We start from the raw sequence: 22,274 nt of genomic DNA, 5'->3' as shown, positions 1-22,274 counted from the left end.
GAAAATAAACAAATCCAGCAATTTAAGACATATCGACTTAGGTAGCATTGCCATATATTTTGTTTTATCTAATTTATTGTACTGTATTTCATTACTAGTTTACCTGACTATGGTTATCACACATATTATAACAGTACACAAGAGAGTGTTTTATCACTATTGATGTTTCACCTCTAATCACTGTAAAAATATTTAAAATCTGAATTTCATATGTAGGCAACTCTCAACATTCTCATCCCATCCACAGTTTATGTGCCTCTGAACTCTTGTCCTCAGCAAGTTAGTGTGCTTTGTTAAACACATCAGTTCTCTCTCTCTCTCTCAAACAGTACAGTATACATATTACTCTGATGGCAAAAAACAGCAAAATATCAACGAAACATTATTTCACTTACAGAATCTATTTATACTGTGCTTAGATGTAAAAACCATAGTTTCTCTCTCTCTCTCTCTCTCTCTCTCTCTCTCTCTCTCTCTCTCTCTCTCTCTCTCTCTCTCTCTCTCTCTCTCTCTCTCTCTCAAACAGCATACTATCCTTTAGTAAAAAAAAACAGCAAAATATTAATGTAGCATTATTTCACTTACAGAATCCCTTTATACTGTGCTTAGACTTCGATGTCAAAACCTTAGTTTTCCCTCTCTCTCTCTCTCTCAGTATACATGTATTTTAATGAAAAAATACAGTAATTAGTGAATAAATAGTATTGCTCTACGAAAAAAGGCGAATTAAGTGATAATTTTAGATATGGGCCAGAGAAAAATCCGCAAACAAGTTAGATTTTCCCCGCAGACAAGTGAATGATGTGTTCCACAAAAATCCACGACAAAGTGCACCGCGGAAATGTAAAGCGTCTAAAACCAGGGAGGTACTGTATATAATCACATACGTATTACTCTTGCAGTAACTGAGCTGTAGTGCTGAGAATGAAATACTCTACCAAATAAAAAGGTACTTCCACCTCATAAATAGGCCAATGTATCTTACCAATCAGAGGAGTTTTCACTTCCTTGGTCCAAGAACTTGAAACTTACATGTTGAACAGTGGAAGGTGAAAAAACATATTGTATCTAAGTCCTAACCCAGCTCTAAGCAGCTTCTAAAACTTGAAATACATGCAGTAGCATTCCAAGAACCAGCATTCAAGGATACACTTCCGAGATCACCTCTATTGTTTAGATTAAGCCAGCACATCGCCTACGTTGGTTGGCTCCTAAGAACTCACTCTACAAAGTTCTGAGTACAATACTGTACACTGTTCATGTTAGGTGCAGAGCTATTTAACACTAAACAGTTTCCTAGCTTTCTCTTTTGACTGTTCATCCATTTCCCAAAGGCTCTACTTCCATGATAACAAACCTTACCATTATCAGTGTTAACTTCTTACTCGTTTCAACAGGAACCGAGGTAGAAGTAACTAAAGAGCGCTGGTCAACAGGTTCGTCTTTGGCAAAAGGAAGTGAAACGGAACAATCCGAGCTATGCACTGCTTAAATACTAAAGGAGAATCAACCAAATCACAGTTGAAGCCCCAAAAGTCTACCAGAAGAACTGAGACAGATGAAAACGGCTATCTAAGGGCAATGATGGTGAGGCGAAAAGCACCCGAGAAGGTGACATACCACGGAACATCAGCAACAACAACACGGAATGCTGATAGTAAGTACTAGACGGCTGGGTGGGGAAGGTATGGTAGAGGGTTCTTACTTGACGTCACCATGGAACCATGACGACAGTCGGAGCCATCTGCACAACACTTATGAGGAGATTGCCAAGAAGCAAGAGCCGTTCTATCATCAGGATAACTCACTCTACATAAATAAGTGGTGGAAGAGGAAGAGCTGCTATTACGAATAGAAATAACTGTCACAAGGTGATGAATATGAGGCAATAGAGGGGAAAACTAAGAGAGGAGAGGATTATAGTCCGCTTGGAGGATGATACAGGGCGAGTAAATGATAACAGAAGAATTGATGCATGGCTCAGAACTACTGAGGTAAATGTAATATATCTACATCTTTAAATAACTTTACCAATTCACATACATCACTATTACTCTCTCCTAAACGGATATGTGAGCCAGTGAATGCGAGCGCTCAACTAGCAAATAACCCCTTTGGAGGACGCGTTGAATTCAAACCGAAGATGGTTGAGAGAGGTGGCGAAGGTCCTGAGACACACCACGGCTCCCTGTCCGCGGAGAAGACCAACGGACCCAGGGCAGTCCAGAGGGTGGGCTACAGACAGACGCCAAGGCTCCGACACCTCTCTTGAGGGGGAAACCGAAAAAGGTTGAGCACTATGGGGGAGGGGGGGATCTTCACCCCAACATATATGGTCAAATTTCTAACCATAATAAAAAAATTTCTCAATTACCTATTATTTTTCTCCAGAACCACATAGGAAGCAAAAGAATGCACAGCAGAAAGAGTGAGAGGAATTAACCTAGGCTATCAGGTAGGCTAATGTTGGAAGAGGAGAAGCAACACTGGAAGACAAAAGGAAAAGACTGAGTAAGCTTATGGTGTGCCCTAACAAATTGTCTATGTCATCTATCGGCCTCTAGCATCTTCTGATACTTCACAAAATTTTCATCCTCTCATCAGGTCACTCCTTATTATAGCTAGGCTAACAAAGTGGCCATCATACACAACTGAAACATTTGGTTTCCACAAACTCTTTCCTATACAGCCTAATGCTTTCATCTCTGCCTGTTGTAGATGACGTAATGCAAAAACAGGAAACAAGCACAATACCGCTAATGAGAAAATTGGCATGAAATGGCCAACATTATTACTAATGCCAATTCACACTGTCAGCAAAAGGCCACGGAATGAAGAATTCTGACAAGAACGTAACATTCCAGCGGCACCTGGTGGGAAACAAGTGATTACAGAGACAGTCCTAGCAGGTTGGCCAAGCATTATTTTGTTTTATTTTTAATGCCAATTACACCTAATGGCGCAAAGATATAAGCTAACTTTAACAGTATGTAAAATTCATATCAAATAATATATACAAGATGTACTGGGACAGAGATGTAGTACATTCCCCATGAAATCTCAAGTCACACTAATCTCCCTGTATCCTGATCTGAGGTGCGTCATTTATGGCCCATTCAAGTGACAGGAATGTTTTTGCACAAAATTTTTTCAAATATTATGGCCCAAATAACAGTAACCATATTAGCTGAACCAGAGATTTTCATATGCAATTACTGGGGATCAAAAGAACTCTCCCATCCATTAAGGGTTAAAAGTTGGTTAAGTAAATTGCAATATTTAATTTATCTAATCTAAAGCTACACATACAAAAAAATATGTAAGGCATGTACCTGGAATGGGTGAGTTGCATCTGCATCACATTCCTCTTGAGCAAGCATTCCATACGATGTGAAAAGTTGAAGATTCATCAAGTCATCTTCTTGAATATTGTTCATCAAGTTGTATACAAGAACAGATGAAACCATTGTTGTCAATGCAAAAACAATAGTAGAGTCTTTCATTGATGACTGGATGTCAAAGGTACCTTGGGTATCCATTAAAATGACAGCAATCTGAAAATATAAAAATGTTCCTCTTAGGTAAGTTTGTTTTTCAATGCTTGGAAGGATGAAACTTGCATGGTCCAAGACTGCTCAAGCATCCCACACAGTATGTATGATACTTGAGTGATTGGATTTAATACAGACTAAAACAAAAGTACTGTTTTAAATGCACATAAAAATGATACTTTTTGTCCTACTAGTGACATATGGAAGTTTTTTGTCAAACAAGTAAAAGGTAAAAGAGCAAGACTTGACTATAGACATGTTTGGGCACACAATAACACATTTTTTGTCAAACATGTAAAAGGTAAAGTGCAAAAGAGTGGACTATAGATGTTTTTGGGAACACAATAACACATAATTTTTTTCTGACAAGTAAAAGGTAATAGAGCAAAAGACTTGACTATAACTGTGCTTGGGCACACATTAACACAATTATTTATTTGTCAAACAAGTACTGTATAAGGTAAAAGAGCAAAAGACTTGACTGTAAACGTGTTTGGGCACAACACAACTTGTCATTTCTTTTTATTGAATATGTAAAAAGTAAACACCAAAGGACTTGACTATTAGTGTTTTTGGGCACACAATAACACGTATTTTTTTTGTCAAACAAGAAAAAGGTAAAAGTGCAAGACTTGACTATATAGTATGTGTATTTGGGCACAATAACACATCTTTTTTTAACAACTAAATGGTAAAAGAGCATAAGACTTGACTACAGATGTGCTTTGGAAAAAATAAACATTATTTTTTTGATGAACAAGTAAAAGCTAAAAAAGCAAAAGACTTGACTATACTGTACTGTACTGCAGATGTGTTTGGGCACACAATAACTGGTCTTTTTTTTATTGAACATGTAAAAAGTAAATGACCAAAAGACTGGACTATTGATGTTTTTGGATGCACTTCATTTTTCTTGTCAAACTAGTAAAAGGTAAAATAAGAAAAGACTTGACTATAGATGTGGTTGGGCACACAATACAAATTTTGTTGTTGTTGTTGAACCAGTAAAAGGTAATAGAGCAAAAGACTTGACTACAGATGTAACTGGGGCACAGTTTTTTTTTCTTTTTTTTTGCGAAACAAGTCAAGGGTAATGGAGCAAAAGATTTGACCCTAGATGTGTTTGGGCACATAACTACATGTCATTCTTTACTGACCAAGTAAAATGTAAAAGAGTAAAAGACTTGACTATAGATGTGTTTGGGAACAGATTAACAATTTTTTGTATTGTTGATCAAGAAAAAGGGAAAAGAGTAAAAGACTTGACTACAGATGTGTTTAGGAACAGATTAACAATTTTTTTATTGTCAAATAAAAGGGTAAAAAGTAAAAGACTTGACTATACTTGTGTTTGGGCACACATTAACACACCTTTTTTTTGAACAATTAAAGGTAAAAGAGTAAAAGACTTGACTATAGATGTGCTTGGGAACAGACTAACATCCTTTTTTTATTGAACAAGAAAAAGGGAAAAGAGTAAAAGACTTGACTATACATGTGTTTGGGCACACATTAACACACCTTTTCTTTGAACAATTAAAAGGTAAAAGAGCAAAAGATTTGACTAAAGATGTGTTTGGGCACATCTAGTCTTGACATAAAAAAAGAGCAGTGTGTGGTATTGTGTCTACTAAACACAATACCTTATTCTATAGCATACTGTACTCCTATTGAACCATTAACCTTCAAGTTCATTTTTTACCTCTTCACCTGTCCACTTCTTTACTATAAAAGGCTCACTCCATATCAGAACACCCGTAGTCTCTCTCCGAGCTCCCTGTCGCCACTTGAAGCCCTTCAGTGGTATCTCATAATCTCCCAACCAGTTATCTGCTTGCTAGATCAGAAGAACAAAGAAAATTAGAAATATAACAGTAAAGTGACTTAGTGACATAATATTGAACAACGTTTTAATGCCTAAGCTAGAACAAAGGAGCATGAATTCACCATAACATTCAAGAAACTGCCATAACAAAATATGTAAAGTAATTGTTTATCAATACATTACAATTTAACTGTTCCAAATACCAGTAAATTAAAAGACCAGCATAAGATATATTTGTAAATGTTTAAAATCTTCAGCTCATCCTCACAACAAACTACAGCTTCTAAAAAGTATTTGCCCAATACAAGCAATAAATTCAATGCACCACACTAAAAAGGTATCTAAAAAACATTACAGCCCTTGATACTGTATTGAGCCTAATACAGAAAACAGCAGAGCCATTAATGAAATGCAGCATAGCAACCACTTTACAGACTTTATCGTCAGCAGCAACACTGTCATTGTAAAAAAAAAAAAAAAGTTGTAGGAATGGAGGAGTTTTCATGCTAAAAGATATATCATATGAAATAGCTAGAGATTCTCACTTAATGTAATACAGAACAGCATACCAAGAAAGGATTTAACTATAATTCCCTTTCAAAATATCTTACTTCTGAAAACCCATAATCATACTTATTTCTCATCAACTTCTCACCAGGTAAATAAAAAAAAAAATCAAAATGCTGGTAGTTTGCAATTTAACACCAGGTTTAGCTCCTTACTACCAGGCTTAAGTTACGGAAATTCATATACGACTAGCAGATGCTTGCTATTGCTCACGTTTGCTATAGCTGGTTCACTTAAGATAGATCCTTGTGTGAGCCCTACGCCTACGAGACGTTTGTTTGGTGGCCTCTGATTGGCTGGTACGGCAGGTAGGTGCAATCAAGATAAAATAAAACTTGTGTTTTCATTCAATAAAGTCACCCTGATTTTAGATGCCTGTGATATGTGGAGAGAAAATGAAGAATGTCTTATTATGTTGCATCTGTACTTGACTCAGTCTGCCGAGAGACAGTGATCTGTCAGCCATTGACAGTTACCAATTAGCGATATGAGAAGTTTGCAGTCTCGACAATATTTACTGTATATATTATGTAATTACATTTTCTGTAAATAAAGGCATAGAATTCCCATGATGACTGTTGAACATTTTCCCTCCAATATCATATATGTCTGTATATCTGGACATATCTGATAAAAAAAAATAATCAGATGGATGCATTTGGATGTGTTGGCTTCAATTTAGCCTAGGTGAGAAATTTGCATACTGTAAGCTACATGATAAATAACAAGCCTACATAATTGTGAGTTCAATATTATGGCCGCTTGTTTCTCTGGTCAATAACATCAAAAGTTTATGGTGGTTTTCCTATGTTCATTCAATAAACAAAAGTACATCCTTTTATTTGCCATAAAATCTAGCGGCATTCAATGAACGAAAGTACATCCTTTTATTTACCATAAAATCTAGCGGCAATGTAACAAATATAAAACTCTGTCTTTTTCAGAATTTGTTTGAGCTGCTCTTACACCAGAATGTTTATTTCCTTTATATATACATGTTACATCTAATAAACAATCTATTTTTTTCTAATTCTGTACACAACAATGCTGAGGAAACATATCTGAGTGAGTGTAATTCCTGTAAACGTTCCCACACCCCTGCAACATTGTATAGTGCATGTGGGGTAATGAGACGAATCAGAACACTATGTTATAGCTTTATCTATTTAAACAAAAAGAATGGAAATTCATACTTATATTGTCATAAAAACTAAAGAAAATCATATACTGTAGGCTTACATTGGTATGTCATTAGGCTATCCATGAACAAAAAGAAAAGAAAATCTTACATATTTTGTTACATCGTTATCATTATTTACATATTTGTTACATCATTATTATTATTTAAAAGAAATAAAGGGAAATCATACATATAGTCATGCCCTTACCTACTGAAAAAAAAAAATAGAAAATTATACATATACATTTTTATTCCCATCTATTAAAACCAAATGAAGGCCTGTTATTTATCATGTAGCCTAGAGTATGCAAATTTCCCACCTAGACTAAACTGAAGCCAACACATCCAGATGCATCCATCTGATTATTTTTTTTTCTTATCAGATATGTCCAAGCACATGGACATATATGATATTGGAGTGAAAATGTTCGACAGTCATAATGGGAATTCTATGCCTTTATTTACAGAAAATGTAATTACATAATAATATGGTAAATACTGTCAAAAATGCAAACTTCTCATATCGCTAACTGGGAACTGTCAACACCTGGGAGGACCAACGCAGTGTCTTGCAAACTGAGTCAAGTACAGACGAAACATAATAAGATATATTCTTCATTTTCTCTTCACATATCACACGCATCTAAAATCTGAAGGCACCAGCATATTCAGGGTGAATTTATTGTAGGAAAAAAAGTTTTATTTTGTCTTGATCGCGTGAATGATGCAAAACCATATACAGCCAGTCCCCGGTTATCGGCGGGGTTCCGTTTCTGAGGGTGTGATGATAACCGAAAATCGCCGCTAACCGAAAATTGGCGATTTCAGCACTTTTTCGGTGATTTTCGGGGGTTATCAGCGCCGAAAAGCGCCGATTTTTGGTTATCGGCACCTCTGTTAGGTATGTATCGGCGCTGATAAGCGGAAATCGTTGATTTTCTGCGCCAAAAATTGCCGATTTTCATCGCTAGACAAGCCCCATAAAACTGAATCGCTGTTAATTGAGCCCACCGTTAACCAGGGACTGCCTGTAAGTAAAAACAGATATAAAGAATTAAATGCTTCTCTCTTCACTTTTACTAGTAATTCCTTTGTGTTTTATTGATTTCAGGAAATCATTATTTAGTTGTACAATTAATACCGAATCCTATGGTATAAGCAAAACTTTCTTATCTTGTGCAAAACATGAGGTAAATGAAGAACATATTGCTCATTTTCTAAACTACAGATGTAAATATGAGACACTGATCAAGCCTCCTACCTCCCAGTACCAGCCAATCAGAGGCCGCCAAACAATTGTCTCGTAGCCATAGGGCTCACACAAGAATCTACCTAAAGTGAGCCAGCTATAGTTTCTTGTTAAAGTTCTGGTGTAATTAATACTGAAGTTGTATAACAGGAGTAGTATTCACTGTGACCCTCATACTGCAGGTGGTTCATAGTTACGACATGAGGTTAATTGAACACTTCATAAATTCTAAAGGTCAAGCAAGTTATATTTATATGGCACCTTCACTACTCCAGGATCCTTCAAGTCATCTTCAGCTCCTGAAGTATTCCTGGAGAAATGCCCCATTGGATTTCTGGGTGGAATGATTCCGAATACAGATTCTGGATTTCTCCATGAAATGTTTGTTGTTTGTTTGAATGCACACTTCGAGATTCGCATGGTTGCAGCAGGAGATGAAGACAGCTGGATTCTTGAAGACTTCTTCAAGAAGCCATGATAATCCAATGGGTGTTTATCCAGGAGTTCTTCAGGAGCTGGAGATGGCTTCACAGGATCCTGGAGTCATGAAGACGTCTTCAAGAAGATGTTGTAATCCAATGGGTGGTTCTCCAGCTGAAGACGGTTTCAAATGATCCTGGAGTCTTTAATCCAATGGGTGGTCCTCCTGCTGAAGACAGCTTCACATGATCCTGGAGTCTTTAAGACTTCAAGATGTTATAATCCAATGGGCATTTCTCCTGGAATGCTTCAGGAGCTGATGACGACTTCAAAGGATCCTGGAGTAGTGACGACATTTTATAAATGTAACTTGCTTGACCTTTAGAATTTATTATATGGAGTATTCAATTAACCTCAAGGAAATTAATGTAATTAATGTAATAATCGAGTACAGCATTGGTCTTATATCTATGCATCACCTTCTATACTGAATTTCTGTAACTAAATTATTTTTAGCTACATTTTATGGATAACATTTATGGCTCTCTTTGTAACTGCAGACTGAGGCTGGGGCTGAATGTATGTTTCTAGTTGCCAAATTAATGTCCTTGTTGTTGTTCGAAGTGTACTGGCTTTTTGGTGGTTTGTCATTATTATTGGTCTACATAGGATAATTAACTTGGTTGCCAGGTCAGCAACTTGGGAAAATCCAGTTATTTACATGGATCCAAAATGGCTGCTTCAGTAAGCAGTGGTGTATAGCTTTGGCCAACTAACTTACAACAACATGTTTTCATACATTTTATACCCAAGTAATCAATATCTAGGGTCAGTTTTGTGATTAGGAATAAAATTTTGGTTAAACTTGAAGTTCAGTCTCATTTTCAGAAAAAAAGTAATACATTTCACATCCGAGGGGGCATTCACACAACTGGATTACTACAAAGTTGACAACAAATTGCTAAATGTATTCCTCTCTATTCGTTCAATGATATTGTACTATAAGGGCTACTTCAAATTGTATCATCCCATTGTGCCACAGAAGGGAAGAAAAATGAAATTCACTGAGGTCAGAGTCTAGAAGTTGATTTCATGTGCCTGAGTTTGTAGTTATGGGAATCTGCAAGCCAAGCTACAAAACACTGTTGATGGTGGTGATGACAGCACAAGTATTGTTTACCACAAAGATTACTAATATAGTTACAAAGATTACTAATATAGTTACACATTGTAAGAGAAAATTGTTAGGGTTCAGAAGTCACAGGAAAGAAAAGCAGAAGGTGAGGGTGGTGAAACAACTTCAAGACCTCAAACTATGTAGCAAACCAGGGTACATTTGAGCACAAACTGGACTGTTCCTTCTATGTCAAGAAATGTCTGCCCTGTGTTTGTCAGTGTTTTGCAATAATTGTTGTGACAAAGAAAGTAATCCCTTCCCTATGACTGATAAGCTTCTTAACCCTGCTAAGCATCAGAATGATGACGAAGCTAGAAAGGTCAAGTTGTACATTCCCTGTGTGTCTCACTTAGATGTGACAGTGTAAGTGCCATGTACACTATTATAATGGTTTTATTGGTCCCCAAATATGCTGATTTGCCAATGGGTTCTACACATGATGTTGCTCTCATTCCCATTATTAAGTGCAGGAACCAAGACCGGTAAAAAATATAGAACAGTGCTGAGTTGCATTTCCTGCACACAGATCTAGGCAGTAAATTCACTTAACATGATATGTTATGCAAGTTGACTGACTGTGTGAGTAAGGATATTGCCATTACTTGGTGCGATGGCTATGTAACCATGGTTGATTTATAAGAAACTTTTACTAAAAAGTTCAAAGTTGATGCAGTGGATGATACTGATGAGACTAGCATTGTTGTTGTGGCAAGACAAGTGCCACCTATGATTTATCCACATTTACATATTTACAGATGGCGTTGTGCACTGTTCTTTGATGAACTCCCATTTTCTATATTTCCTCTCTCTCTCTCTCTCTCAAAAGTGAACGTTTAGCATGTATTTTTGTCTATAGATGGGGTGCGCTCTGTTTACAGTGCTTCATGACCTTCCAATGTCAGAAGCTGCTTCGGTGAAATTCTCTCCAAGTTCGTAACTTTCAAAGCATGGAAAAAATACTAAATTGTGAATGTTGCATGAATCTAATTTTTATATTCTTCATTTTACCTTTCTAACATCTACAACAATTGTTTATAATACTGCATGATTTAAAAATATAGTGAAAATAGTATAATCTATGACTCCCAAATTAACTCGGGAATGTAGACATCAACAAAAATTACGCACTACATATTAAAAACCAACTTACGAACACTTCAAGATACGAACAGCCGTCCGGAACGTAACTTGTTCATAAGTTGGGTAGTGACTGTTTTTACTCTACACAACTTATTTAATTTCCGAAATTCGTTCCAAACCACAAAACTGACTGCAGATGTAGACTTCTCTCAGGTCAAAAACGTGTGGGAAACTTACACTACATGTGGCCTTAACTTGGCTGGCTAAAATAATTTATTCCATCAACATCAAAAGCAACCAATCAAGAGTACAATAAAGCCTTGAAAAGTTATAGAGATAAAGATAGCAATATTAGCAGTTATGTATTATGGTAGGTCTATTAAAAGATTACTTTGCCACTGAATACACCGAAGACGACACCTCAGAGATTCCCAGAGTCCCAAAAACACCAAGAAAATGAATCATTAGGGAAAACAGTAAAAAGAAGAAATAATACAACTGAAAATAAGTTGAACCAAAACAAGTCTCCAGGTCCACATGAATTCCATCCATATGGAACCAAAGCAGCAGGAGGACTTAATCAACACTTTCATGATATTTACAAAGCAACCTTAGAGCCAAAGAAATCAGTGAAGGAAAGGAACCCACAAAATACTGCACATTCAAAAGGTTTAGAGGATGAACCTGGGAACTATAAGCCTATCATCCTGACTTCAGCTCCAGGAAAGAGAGTCAAATCTATCACAGAAATTAATAATAATTGCAGAATCAAACAATACAGCAGCTTTGATTTATAGTATATATCTGGTACAACTAATAAAAGTACAGCAATTGATGTACTCTATCTGGATTTCCAGAAGGCATTTGACATGGTGACACATGAAAGATTAATGGCAAAATTATGAAGTCTAGGTATCCATCATGAAAAAGGATATCTGTAAGAAGACTGGCTAACAAAAACAAAAAGTTGTAAATAGAAGATCCTTTCACTAGCAAAAAGTCACTAATGTCGTGCCTCAAGGTTCAGTGTGTGGTCCTTTGTTCTTAATTATCTACATGAACAACTTGAAATGAGGTTGATTCATCAAAAAATTAAAACTTTTATGATAAAATTAATTAATTGGATACTTACATACTGTTAAAGTTAGCTTATATCTTCACGGCATCAGGTGTGATCAGCATTAAAAAAATATATATATTATATATATATATACACTGTATATATAATATATATGTATATATATACAATGCTTGGCTAACCAGCTAGGACTGTCTCTGTAATCACCTGTTTCCCACCAGGTGGTGTTGGAATGTTTATGTTTGTCAGAATTCTTCACGACCACCCACTAAGACGTGGGAAGGCGGGGTTGGTTTCCACTGTTTAATAGTAGGTAAGTATCCAATTGATTTTAATTTTATAAAAAAATTTTAATTATTTCGAATGAATCTTACCTACTGTTAAAGTTAACACTGAACAAGGTGAGTAAGTGCAGCAAGAGAAATGACTGTTCAACCAAGTAAACTAAAAGTTTTTTTTAATGAGAGCAAAAGACTTCTAAATATTCCTGCCTGTTGTGTGATCCTTATCAATGTGTGCCTTCATGCTCCCAAAATTTGATAGCAGGATTTCCTAACAACTAACGATAGGAGAGAAAGCAGGGTTACCCTAATATTTAGGTTAAGGAGACGGGGTCCCCACTGCAACGATAGAACTAAGGGCTTTACACATCTCATCTAAATTTGAACATTTCACAAATAATGAGGGGAAAAATAGAGTTACATCACCACTGACATGCAATGACAACCTTCCCTAGAAAAATGTTTTAAAGGAAATAAAATGATGTGCTTAGGCATGGATGCCATGAGGAATTAACTCTTACAGGCTGGGCTAAAATATACATAAAGAACACCCCTAGACTGAGAAACTTCAAAGTGGGGCAGTCTAAAAAAATACACATCATTAGAAAGAAGATTTGCAAATGCACATGGTCTACAAAAAAATTCTAAAAAATTTTCCGTATCTTCCATGGGAGACAAAGTGAATATTTCCAACTCCGTGTGGGGCCTCTTTTCCAAGAGACTCGTAAAATCATGCTAATTTATCAAGTTATATTACATGCTAATTTATCAAGTTATATAATTATGTTCTTTTGAATAAATTTCTTATTTTATATTGTAAAATTACAATTACAGCTTACATATAAAAACAGATAGCAACTAAAATCAGTAACAATTTCCGAATATATTTATGGTAAAATATTTACGAGATGTACTGGGATGGGGAGATGCAGTACATTTTATAGTGCGTTATACATTTTTTCTAATATTTCTTTGTACTTTAGTTTGGAAAATCACAATTATAGTTGACATACTATTGTAAAAAATAAGAACTAAAACTACAACAATCCCTGGAAGTAGACATGAAATCTCAAGTCACACTAATCTCCCCAGTATCCTGGAATGAGGTGCTGTATTAACGCAAGAGTTGCCCACATTTTTCCCGCAAAATTTGTTCAAACTGCTGTTGCGAAACATAAATTCTCACCTGAGGCAGGCCGGATTGAACATCAATAGCTTTTATCATGTTTGGACACAAGGGGTTACTTTCAAAAACAGTAAAAGCTAAGAAATGTACTCTGTGCACTGACTTAATCAAGCATTCTTGGACACAGGAGTGTTGTCCTCTTAACATCACAGTTCAAATTCTTAACTCCTCCCCCTACGGGTTTAAGTCAGTCCAGGTAAATCCTTAGAATTCTAACTGGAAATAATAAAACCACTTCTTCATTGCCTACCAAAGCAGTTAAATCAGGCGTTGTCACAAATCTGGGAAGGGTTTTCACTTCTACATTTTTTCTCTAAACAATGAAAGAAATAAGAGGTTGCCACTATAACAAAGCCCACATACAGGAAAGGGCTTGAAGCTCACTAATATGCTTTACCATCACACAAGCTGAAAGAAAGTGTCTTCAAGGTTATCAAGAGTTAACATAAAATCCATACGGACTATGTTCAAATTTCATTGTAAACCCTGGTGGGATGATTTGAAATTTCCAGCTCAAAGATTAAAAACCTCTTTTAAGGGGTGTGATGACAGCCAAATTTTGAGGAATTATCGAATTTTCTATATTAACAGCTTTCAACTATTTTATGTCTAAATAGTCGACCCTCGTAAACCGGACCCCGTTAATCTGGATATCAGATAAGACAGACACTGAAGAGGGTCAGCCGACTTAAAGTACGTAATGTTCAACCATGATTTAAGATAGTTACTGTTCCTCTGATCATCGCGTACCTTACCTTTTCCTTTTTATTTACGGTACCAAAGGCAAATAAAAAACTTTTCATTTATATTTTTATTTTATATACCGCATACTGTACTAAACTGAAATGCTTTCAACTTGTAACCAATTTAACTTGCTCACAGTACGTATCATCATTAAGAAACACTACTGTCTGGAACAGTAGGAAGTATTATAGCTAATCACTGAGCATTAACAGTTTTACCTATCTGCTGCCTGATTGGTAGCTACAGTACAATGCTTTGGATGTTTTTCATGAAAGAAAAGACATGACAAAGGTAAGCTGAGCTACTGAACAATACTTGTGTTTAAGTGGCAAAATGCCGAGTGCTAGTTCCCTCTATGATGGTAATTCTATGTGTTTACATGGCAAATGACATGAGAGAGAGAGAGAGAGAGAATGGCCAGTTCCTCTAGCATTGTAATTCTATCCTTGAGAGATTAAAGAGAAGAATTTTGTTTTAAAGGTACGTCAACGCAACGCAGCATTAGTAAATATCTTCTGAAGCAAAAAAAAAAAATTTGTTGCTGAAGAATCTCTGAACCAACAGTTCTGCACTCAAAGTAATAAGGAGGAATTCATTCTATTCTTCATGTACTCAGTAAAATACCTACACTATTAAAAACTACTTGTTGTATTCAAAACAAGCACTTATGTCATCGTCAGCTTCTCTGAGCAAAATGTTCTTTCTCAGACAGAATACAGCTAAAACCTGATTGGCTGGCTGGTTGCCATGGAAATCTGCTAGCCAATGACTGCCCTTTACTTCTGTTCTATTTACAGACATATGTCATGATGGCACTAAGTTTGAATGTTGCCATGATTGTGATTATTTGGCTGCTGATGGCAAAAGTTACTCAATAATTTGCTTTATACAGTATAATTATTTCTTCATGAAACAAGAATTCAACAATAATTTTAACTTTAATATAGCGATAAGAAAAATCCCACAACAGTCTGTCTTGGTGACGTGTCATCACTTGCGAATCCTATTCCCGGACTGTCCTCATATTTACAACTGCAAACTGATGACAGTAACAACAAAAAAACAACCCTCTCCAAGATCGATATGACGAAATGTATTTTATAGTCTTACTTATTGTTAACATTCACAAGTTTAATTACAATTATTTTGATCATGAATATTTTTGCATTTTACAGAATGTTTTTGTTGAAAACAAAATGTGTTAGTGAACATATGGTCTTAATTGTCTTGCTATTTTATTATTGGTGATCTTAAGTATCTCACGTTCATTTAACAGCATATTAATATAGATAATAATACAGTATAATGAATAAATAACTAAAACATGAAAAAAGGGAAAAAATGTTTTTGCTACAATAATGATGTTTAATTATGCTCCTGAGCCAACAGTTCTGAAATCCGAAAAATTCCAAAAACCGAAACACATCTGGCTCTGAGGATTTCAGATAAAGGATTGTGTAGCTGTAATCTAAATTTCATTATCTTACTTTTCATTTTAAAGACTCCACTTCCGTTTACTTAACAATTATGCGTTCATGTCTCAGCCTAGGCATCTACATATGCAGCTGAATTATATAATTTTTATCATGTTTTATTCTTCATTTTTCATCTTTACCATGAGCTTTAATTCAAATGTTTCTACATTGGTTTATTATTCATACTCTTTATAAAATAATGAAATACAGCATATTTATAGGTATATATATAAATATCGCCGGTTAAACCCGACTATCGGCTCAGACAGACACCCTGGCTCCCCTATTAGTCCGTCTTAATGAGGGTCGACTGTAAACATATCCTGAAGCAATAATGCTAAAAATTTTTTAAAATTGGTTTATTGAATATTTTATTCATCGCTTGTATGACACTGTGAACCACAAATTGTAAAAAAGACTTATAGAAAACATCTGTATGAATAATTCAGGATAGAATCAAGTAAGTTAGACATTGTTTTGGACTGTTTTATGTGTAAATAGACATATCTAGAAATGTTACTGCTAAAAGAAAATTTTTAGATTGGTTCATGGACAATTTTGTTCATCTCTTGTATGGCACCGTGAACGACAAATTGTAAAAAACGTAAAACAGTCTATGAATGATCCCAGTTTACAATCAAGTTCAGGAGTTATACAGTCGTACCCCGGTCCATTTGGAAGAAATGTGGCTCAAAACCGTGAATAATCAAAAATTTGAGGTTTTTTGGATGAAAACCACCTCTAAAAATGCAGTTTTATAACTGCCTGTTTTAATAGTTCAAACACCAAATGTAAGGTTAACTATCATTTGACGATTTTCAAATATTTTAACGGTTTAAACGATGACTGGATGTATCAGACGTCGAATAAAATTATCTGTTATATTATATATGTATACATATATCTTTTGAATTTACAAAAATTTAAATTCTAGTCAACTTTAATTCATTATAATGGTCGAAAAATGCAATTATACAAGAGAGGTAAAACTCTTACATTCTAGTAATATTCAATCATTTACCTTCATTTTACTACATTTTGTTTTGTTTAGCACAATATTTCGATTTATGGTGAATTTTTTGAAAAAACTGAATGACAGAATACTAACTATGATGCATCAAAATTTCAGAAATTCTTGTAAGGGAACAAAATTTTGTCGTGAATTTTGCACTGTTTTATATTAGTCGTTACATAAAAAGTTTTATATTTGAAAAGGTAAGTGTATTTCAGTAAAATACAGCAAAATACAACCCATGGTTGTATTTTATGTTTGGAAATAGGGATATAAACACGATATTTGGGCAAAATTTCAAGATTATCAAAACTTTGACTCAATTGCCAAATGGTCAAAAAACGCAGTTTTAGTTAAAAGATTACATTCTAGTAATATTCAATCATTTACCTTCATTTTGCAACCAATTGGAAGTTTATCACAATATTTCGATTTATGGTGAACTTTTTTCAGAAAAACTTTTACCTTACGTAGTCAACTTAGCAGAAATTCTTTTATCACGTTGTTGTAATGTTTGCACTGCATTTTATTTTAGTCATTACATAAAGTTTTATATATGTAAAATGTGCACAATTTCATGTAGAATACAACAGAAAATAACTTTTGGTTGTAGGTTTTATCTTTTTTTGAAATATTTTATTATAAATCACTTGTTTTTGCCAAAATTTCAACCCAGGCAACATGTTTCCAATCTGAATCTGAAAAAATGGTAAAAAAAAACGCAATTATAAGCTAAAACTCTTACATTCTAGTAATATTCAATCATGTACCTTCATTTTGCAACAAACAGTCTCAAACACAATATTTCGATTTATGGTGAATTTCTGAAAAAAAAATTTTTCACCATCCAAAACCTCTAGCATACCTCAGTGGGAACATCTCAAAAATTCTTTCACTTCACGTGCATTCAGTAATGTTTGCATCATTTTACATTAGTCGTTACATAAAATATTTTTATATATGAAAATGAGCGCAATTTCATGTAGAATACAAAAGAAAATAGCTCATGGTTGTAGCTTTTATCAGTTTTGAAATATTTTTCTTAAATCACGATAACTGCCAAAATTTCAACCTGCTCGGTCAGTGCTTTAAGTGTGGAAATGTTTTAAAACGATCCAAGTTTGTCAAGCTAAAACTCTTACATTCTAGTAATATTCAATCATTTACCTTCATTTTGCAATAAATTGGAAGTCTCTAGCACAATATTTCAATTTATGGTGAATTTTGATAAAAAACATTGGAATCACGTCTCCATGGTACCTCGCCCGAACATCTCGGAAATTGTTTTTCAGTTTCATCGTTGTCTTAATGTTTGCACCGTTTTATATTAGTCATTACATAAACTTTTATATATGAAAATTTGCGCAATTTCATTTATGATACAACTGAAAATAACTCATGGTTGTAGCTTTTATGTTTTGAAATATTTTCATATAAATCACGATAAATAAAAAATTTGACTTTCGGTCAACTTTAACTTTGCAGAAATGGTCTAAAACTGCAATTATATGCTAAAACACTTACAGTCTAGTAATATTCAATCAATTAGCTTCATTTTTCAACAAACGGGAAGTCTCTAGCACAATATTTTGATTTATGGTGAATTTTTTTTGAAAAACATTTTTTTACATGAGTTTTCAAAAGTGCATATTCATGCATCATTTTGTGATAATATTTTATTCTGTGTTATTTGATCGTTTTACAATTTGTTATATACCAAAATCATCGCAATTTAGTGTACAATACAAAAGAAAAAAAAATAACCCGTTAGCTTTAAATGATTTTGCTCAACTATATAGGATTTTATAAAATTATATTGAAAATTTTTTGCACTGTCATATATTTCAATATTTATATATGATAATGATATGTATTTTTTCATTTCTGATTTTGCATACTAAACTTGGCAATGACAAAAAAGGTATTAAAAATGAACTCTTAATCTTAAAAACTAAGCATGCTGTATTGATTTTTGAAAAATACTTTTTTTTGGCGCTAACTCCGACCTACGCCGCATATGGGAGACGTTTTTGTAAATAGAGGCTGGCGTTAGAGGGTTAAACTATCTCTTAAAGCGCATTAATATAAGACAGTCTGGTTAATGGCGATCCGGTTTTATGGCACTCGTGTAGTGATGAAAATCAGCAACTTTGGACTACTGTAATTTCGCTGATTTCGCTTGATCAGCACCAATAATTGGTTTGGCGCTGTTTTACATACGTAATCAGAGGACCGATGTGAAAACCAAGTGTTTAGGTTTTGCCCTGAAAATCGCCGAATTTCGGTTAGTGGCGATTTCCAGTTATCATCACACCTCCAGAACGGAAACCCCGCTGATAACCGAGGACTGCCTGTAATTTCAGTCATCTTACAACATCACCTTAAAAATATATGGCTTACAGCTAAGTGTGAAAACTATTCACGTTACCCCTATATATTCAGGTACATCCATTTTCTCTAGTACAGTATTGAAGCAGTCCCATTTTCTTTGTACAGCATATGGGGAAACACTAGGAAGTTAATTCCTCTTTCTCTTTATGCTTGCCTTAATATTCAATATGCATTAAAAAAATACACTTTGTTGAGCTTGCTGTGTTTACTTTAATATTAATATTTAAAAATTAGTAAATAATGTTTCATAATAAAAAATTTATTTATTTACAAAAATAACATGAAAATAATGTAATTGGTGAATATTTCTCGACGAAAAAACCTGCGAATTACTGAATTTTTTTATGAGAATACTGTAATTAGTAAATAATTCTCAATGGAAAAATCTGTGAATTGCAGAATTTTTTATGAAAATACTGTAATTAGTGAATATTTGATGAAAAAATCCACGAATTACCAAATTTTCCACATATAATTCAGGGATAAATTCCACAGAAAAATCTGCAAATAGGTGAAGCCGCGAATCCCAAACCACGAATAGGTGGGGGTCAACTATACACTGTTTCGGACTGTTTTGTGTGTAAATAAACATATCTGGAAATGTTATTGCTAAAAAAAATGTTCAGATTGGTTCATGGACAATTTTGTTCATTGCCCATATGGCACTGTGAACAAATTGTGAAAGAAAGCATGTAAAACAAGTGACAAAAATTTATAAAAAAATAACTGTCACCCACTAAAATATCCCATTCACACTACAGGACGTGTCAGAAAAATGGGTTATAATGATATAGGGATAATTTGCTCAAGGTGTCCAGATTCTCTCAAGATTTTTAAGTCCAAATACTTTTTTGCTTTGCTGTCTTCTCAAAACTTACTTTTTTTAAAAACTGAATGCTTATTTCTCCAAGATGATTGAACCAAATTCAATGAAACTTACAGTGTAGTATAACTATAAATATTTATTGGGTCATCAGGAAAATCACTTTTCTGTGCATCTTTTAACTTTGCATATTAATTTTGAAAAGTGACATCATGAACTTTTCAACTGCAAAACAAATGAACTTTGAAGGCTGAATTTCTAAATTTCCCCACAAGAGAACTGTCATTATTAGTTGTAGAGTAAGTGGTAAAACTTTGAAGCAAATCTCTTCAATCATAAGGTAGAAACAGTCAGTTACTTTATAACAGGGCTTATGGCATCAGCGATCCCCTTAAATTTAAATTGTGAGCGGTATTCCAGTTAGCATGACACACAACTGGAGACAAAGTGAAGCAGCACCCTATGATCACTGAGACAGAAAACTGATTTGTGTACCTGAGATACTGGAGAACTTGATTAGAATATCTGTATTGGTATGGGTGCTGAATATCCCTATGGTCAAGCATCAAGACCAATAAACTAACCACTATAATTGATACTGTCTAACAGCAGAGGGCTTTCTAGACTTAAGGATTGCTTCCCTATCCACTCTATAAAAGCCTCTACCTTGTAATAGACAGTTGACAATCTCCACGTGGTCAGATGAAGCATGTGGAGGTTTGATAAGATCTAAAATATGCCTGAAAATATCTTTCCTGAACGATAAAAGGCGATGAACTACTTCCAGGAAAGGAAGTTAGAAAACCATTCCCTTTGAGGCCATCAAGGAGCTATCAAACTCATCCTCGTGTTCTGTGAAGCTCACAACTTGAGTATTTCCTCAAAAAACAAACGAGGAAAAGCATAAAAGCCTACATTTGACCACTCTTCAAGAAAGGCATCGACTGCCTATGCCTGAGGACCCTGGCATGGAGGGCAGTGAACCGGGATTGTTGTGTTTTTGGCAGCAGCGAGCAGATTGATGTTTGAGTCTACCCAAAGACCCCATAACTTCTGGCAAACCTGAGGAGGAGACCTTTCTGAAAGACCTTGCCCTTTTCCTGCTGAGCTGGTCTTTGATAACACTGTCTCTCCCTGGGACAAAATGAGGAAAGGAATGATGCTCCTGGACTCTTTCCAAAGGAGAAAAAAGTTTCTTTGCTAGCCTGAGCAGATCTCTCAATTTGTCTCTTTGCCTCTTATATAAGAATTGGGAGGTTGAATTACTGGATAAGACTGTGTTTGTCTTATCTCTGGCCAGATATTCTGCTTGCCTAAGACTAGACCAAACCACCAAAAGCTCTAGGTTGTTTGTAAACAGTTTGCTCTTCTCTACAGTCATACTCCCTGACATCCAATATTTCTCAGAATGTCCCCCAGTGTGCCTTTGAGACAACTAAGGACATGTAAGGTCTGAGTTCTTGAGGTCTCCATGCAGACAAGAAAACCCTCTCAATAGTGGTAAAAAAAAAAACCCTGAAAAGAGAGTCAATCTTCATCCCCAAATAAATCATTGATTAGATTGGAAAAAGCTTAGAACTGTCAGCATTGAGCAAAATGTCCAGCCCTGAGGCTAGACACAGAAGATAATCTTACACCCTCAAGATTGCCTGAAACAAACTGGTGAGAACTAGTGAGAACTAACCAGCTGTCCAAATATATCAGAACTCCGAACTCCATCTTGCTAAAGACACCAACACACAGGTAAATATTTGTAGTGCTGTATTCAGACCAAAACACAGAGATAAGAACTGGAAGACCTTCCCTTGGAAGACAAGGTGTAGATACTTCTTCAACTGAGGTTGCACCAAGGACTTGGAAGTATGAGTCCCACATGTCGACAGAAATCATCCATTTGCGTTTCTGAATGGCCTCCAGGACTGAATTGAATGACTCCATGGGAAAAGGAGTAAAATGAATAAATTTGTTGAGACTGGAAATGTCCAATACTGGCTTCCAACCCCATCCCTGAGGTCTTAGGAACAAGAAGAAAAAATGGTAAAACCTGAGTGACTAAATTAAAATTGACTCCATGGCCTCATTGCATAACAGCTGTCTGATATCCCCCTCTCAAATTCAGATCCTGTGTGTGACGAGAATGGGGGGAGAAGGATAACGGAAAATCAACAGGGGTAGGAAAAAAAAACAAAAGGTACTAAGCTTTTTGAAGCTTTGCTAGACACTTCAAACACACCA

The 22,274-nt window shown here is 35.1% G+C and overlaps 1 protein-coding gene across 29 annotated transcripts in view; it reads right to left on the bottom strand.

Moving 5' to 3' along the window:
* Positions 1-22,274, bottom strand: part of atl (atlastin GTPase) — a 496,293-nt gene that overhangs the window by 300,171 nt on the left and 173,848 nt on the right. For all 29 annotated transcript variants that reach the window (XM_067100861.1, XM_067100852.1, XM_067100868.1 and 26 more), the window contains 2 exons: positions 5,254-5,388; positions 3,333-3,554 (listed from right to left, as the gene is read on the bottom strand). In XM_067100861.1, coding sequence (XP_066956962.1) covers positions 3,333-3,554; positions 5,254-5,388 — 357 coding nt within the window. The remainder of the gene's footprint in view (positions 1-3,332; positions 3,555-5,253; positions 5,389-22,274) is intronic.

This window comes from Macrobrachium rosenbergii, chromosome 56, assembly GCF_040412425.1.
Source record: "Macrobrachium rosenbergii isolate ZJJX-2024 chromosome 56, ASM4041242v1, whole genome shotgun sequence".
In the NCBI taxonomy this organism is placed as follows: Eukaryota; Metazoa; Arthropoda; class Malacostraca; order Decapoda; family Palaemonidae; genus Macrobrachium; species Macrobrachium rosenbergii.
The sequence above is the reverse complement of the archived record's forward strand: the minus strand, read 5'-3'. Positions and strand labels throughout refer to the sequence as shown.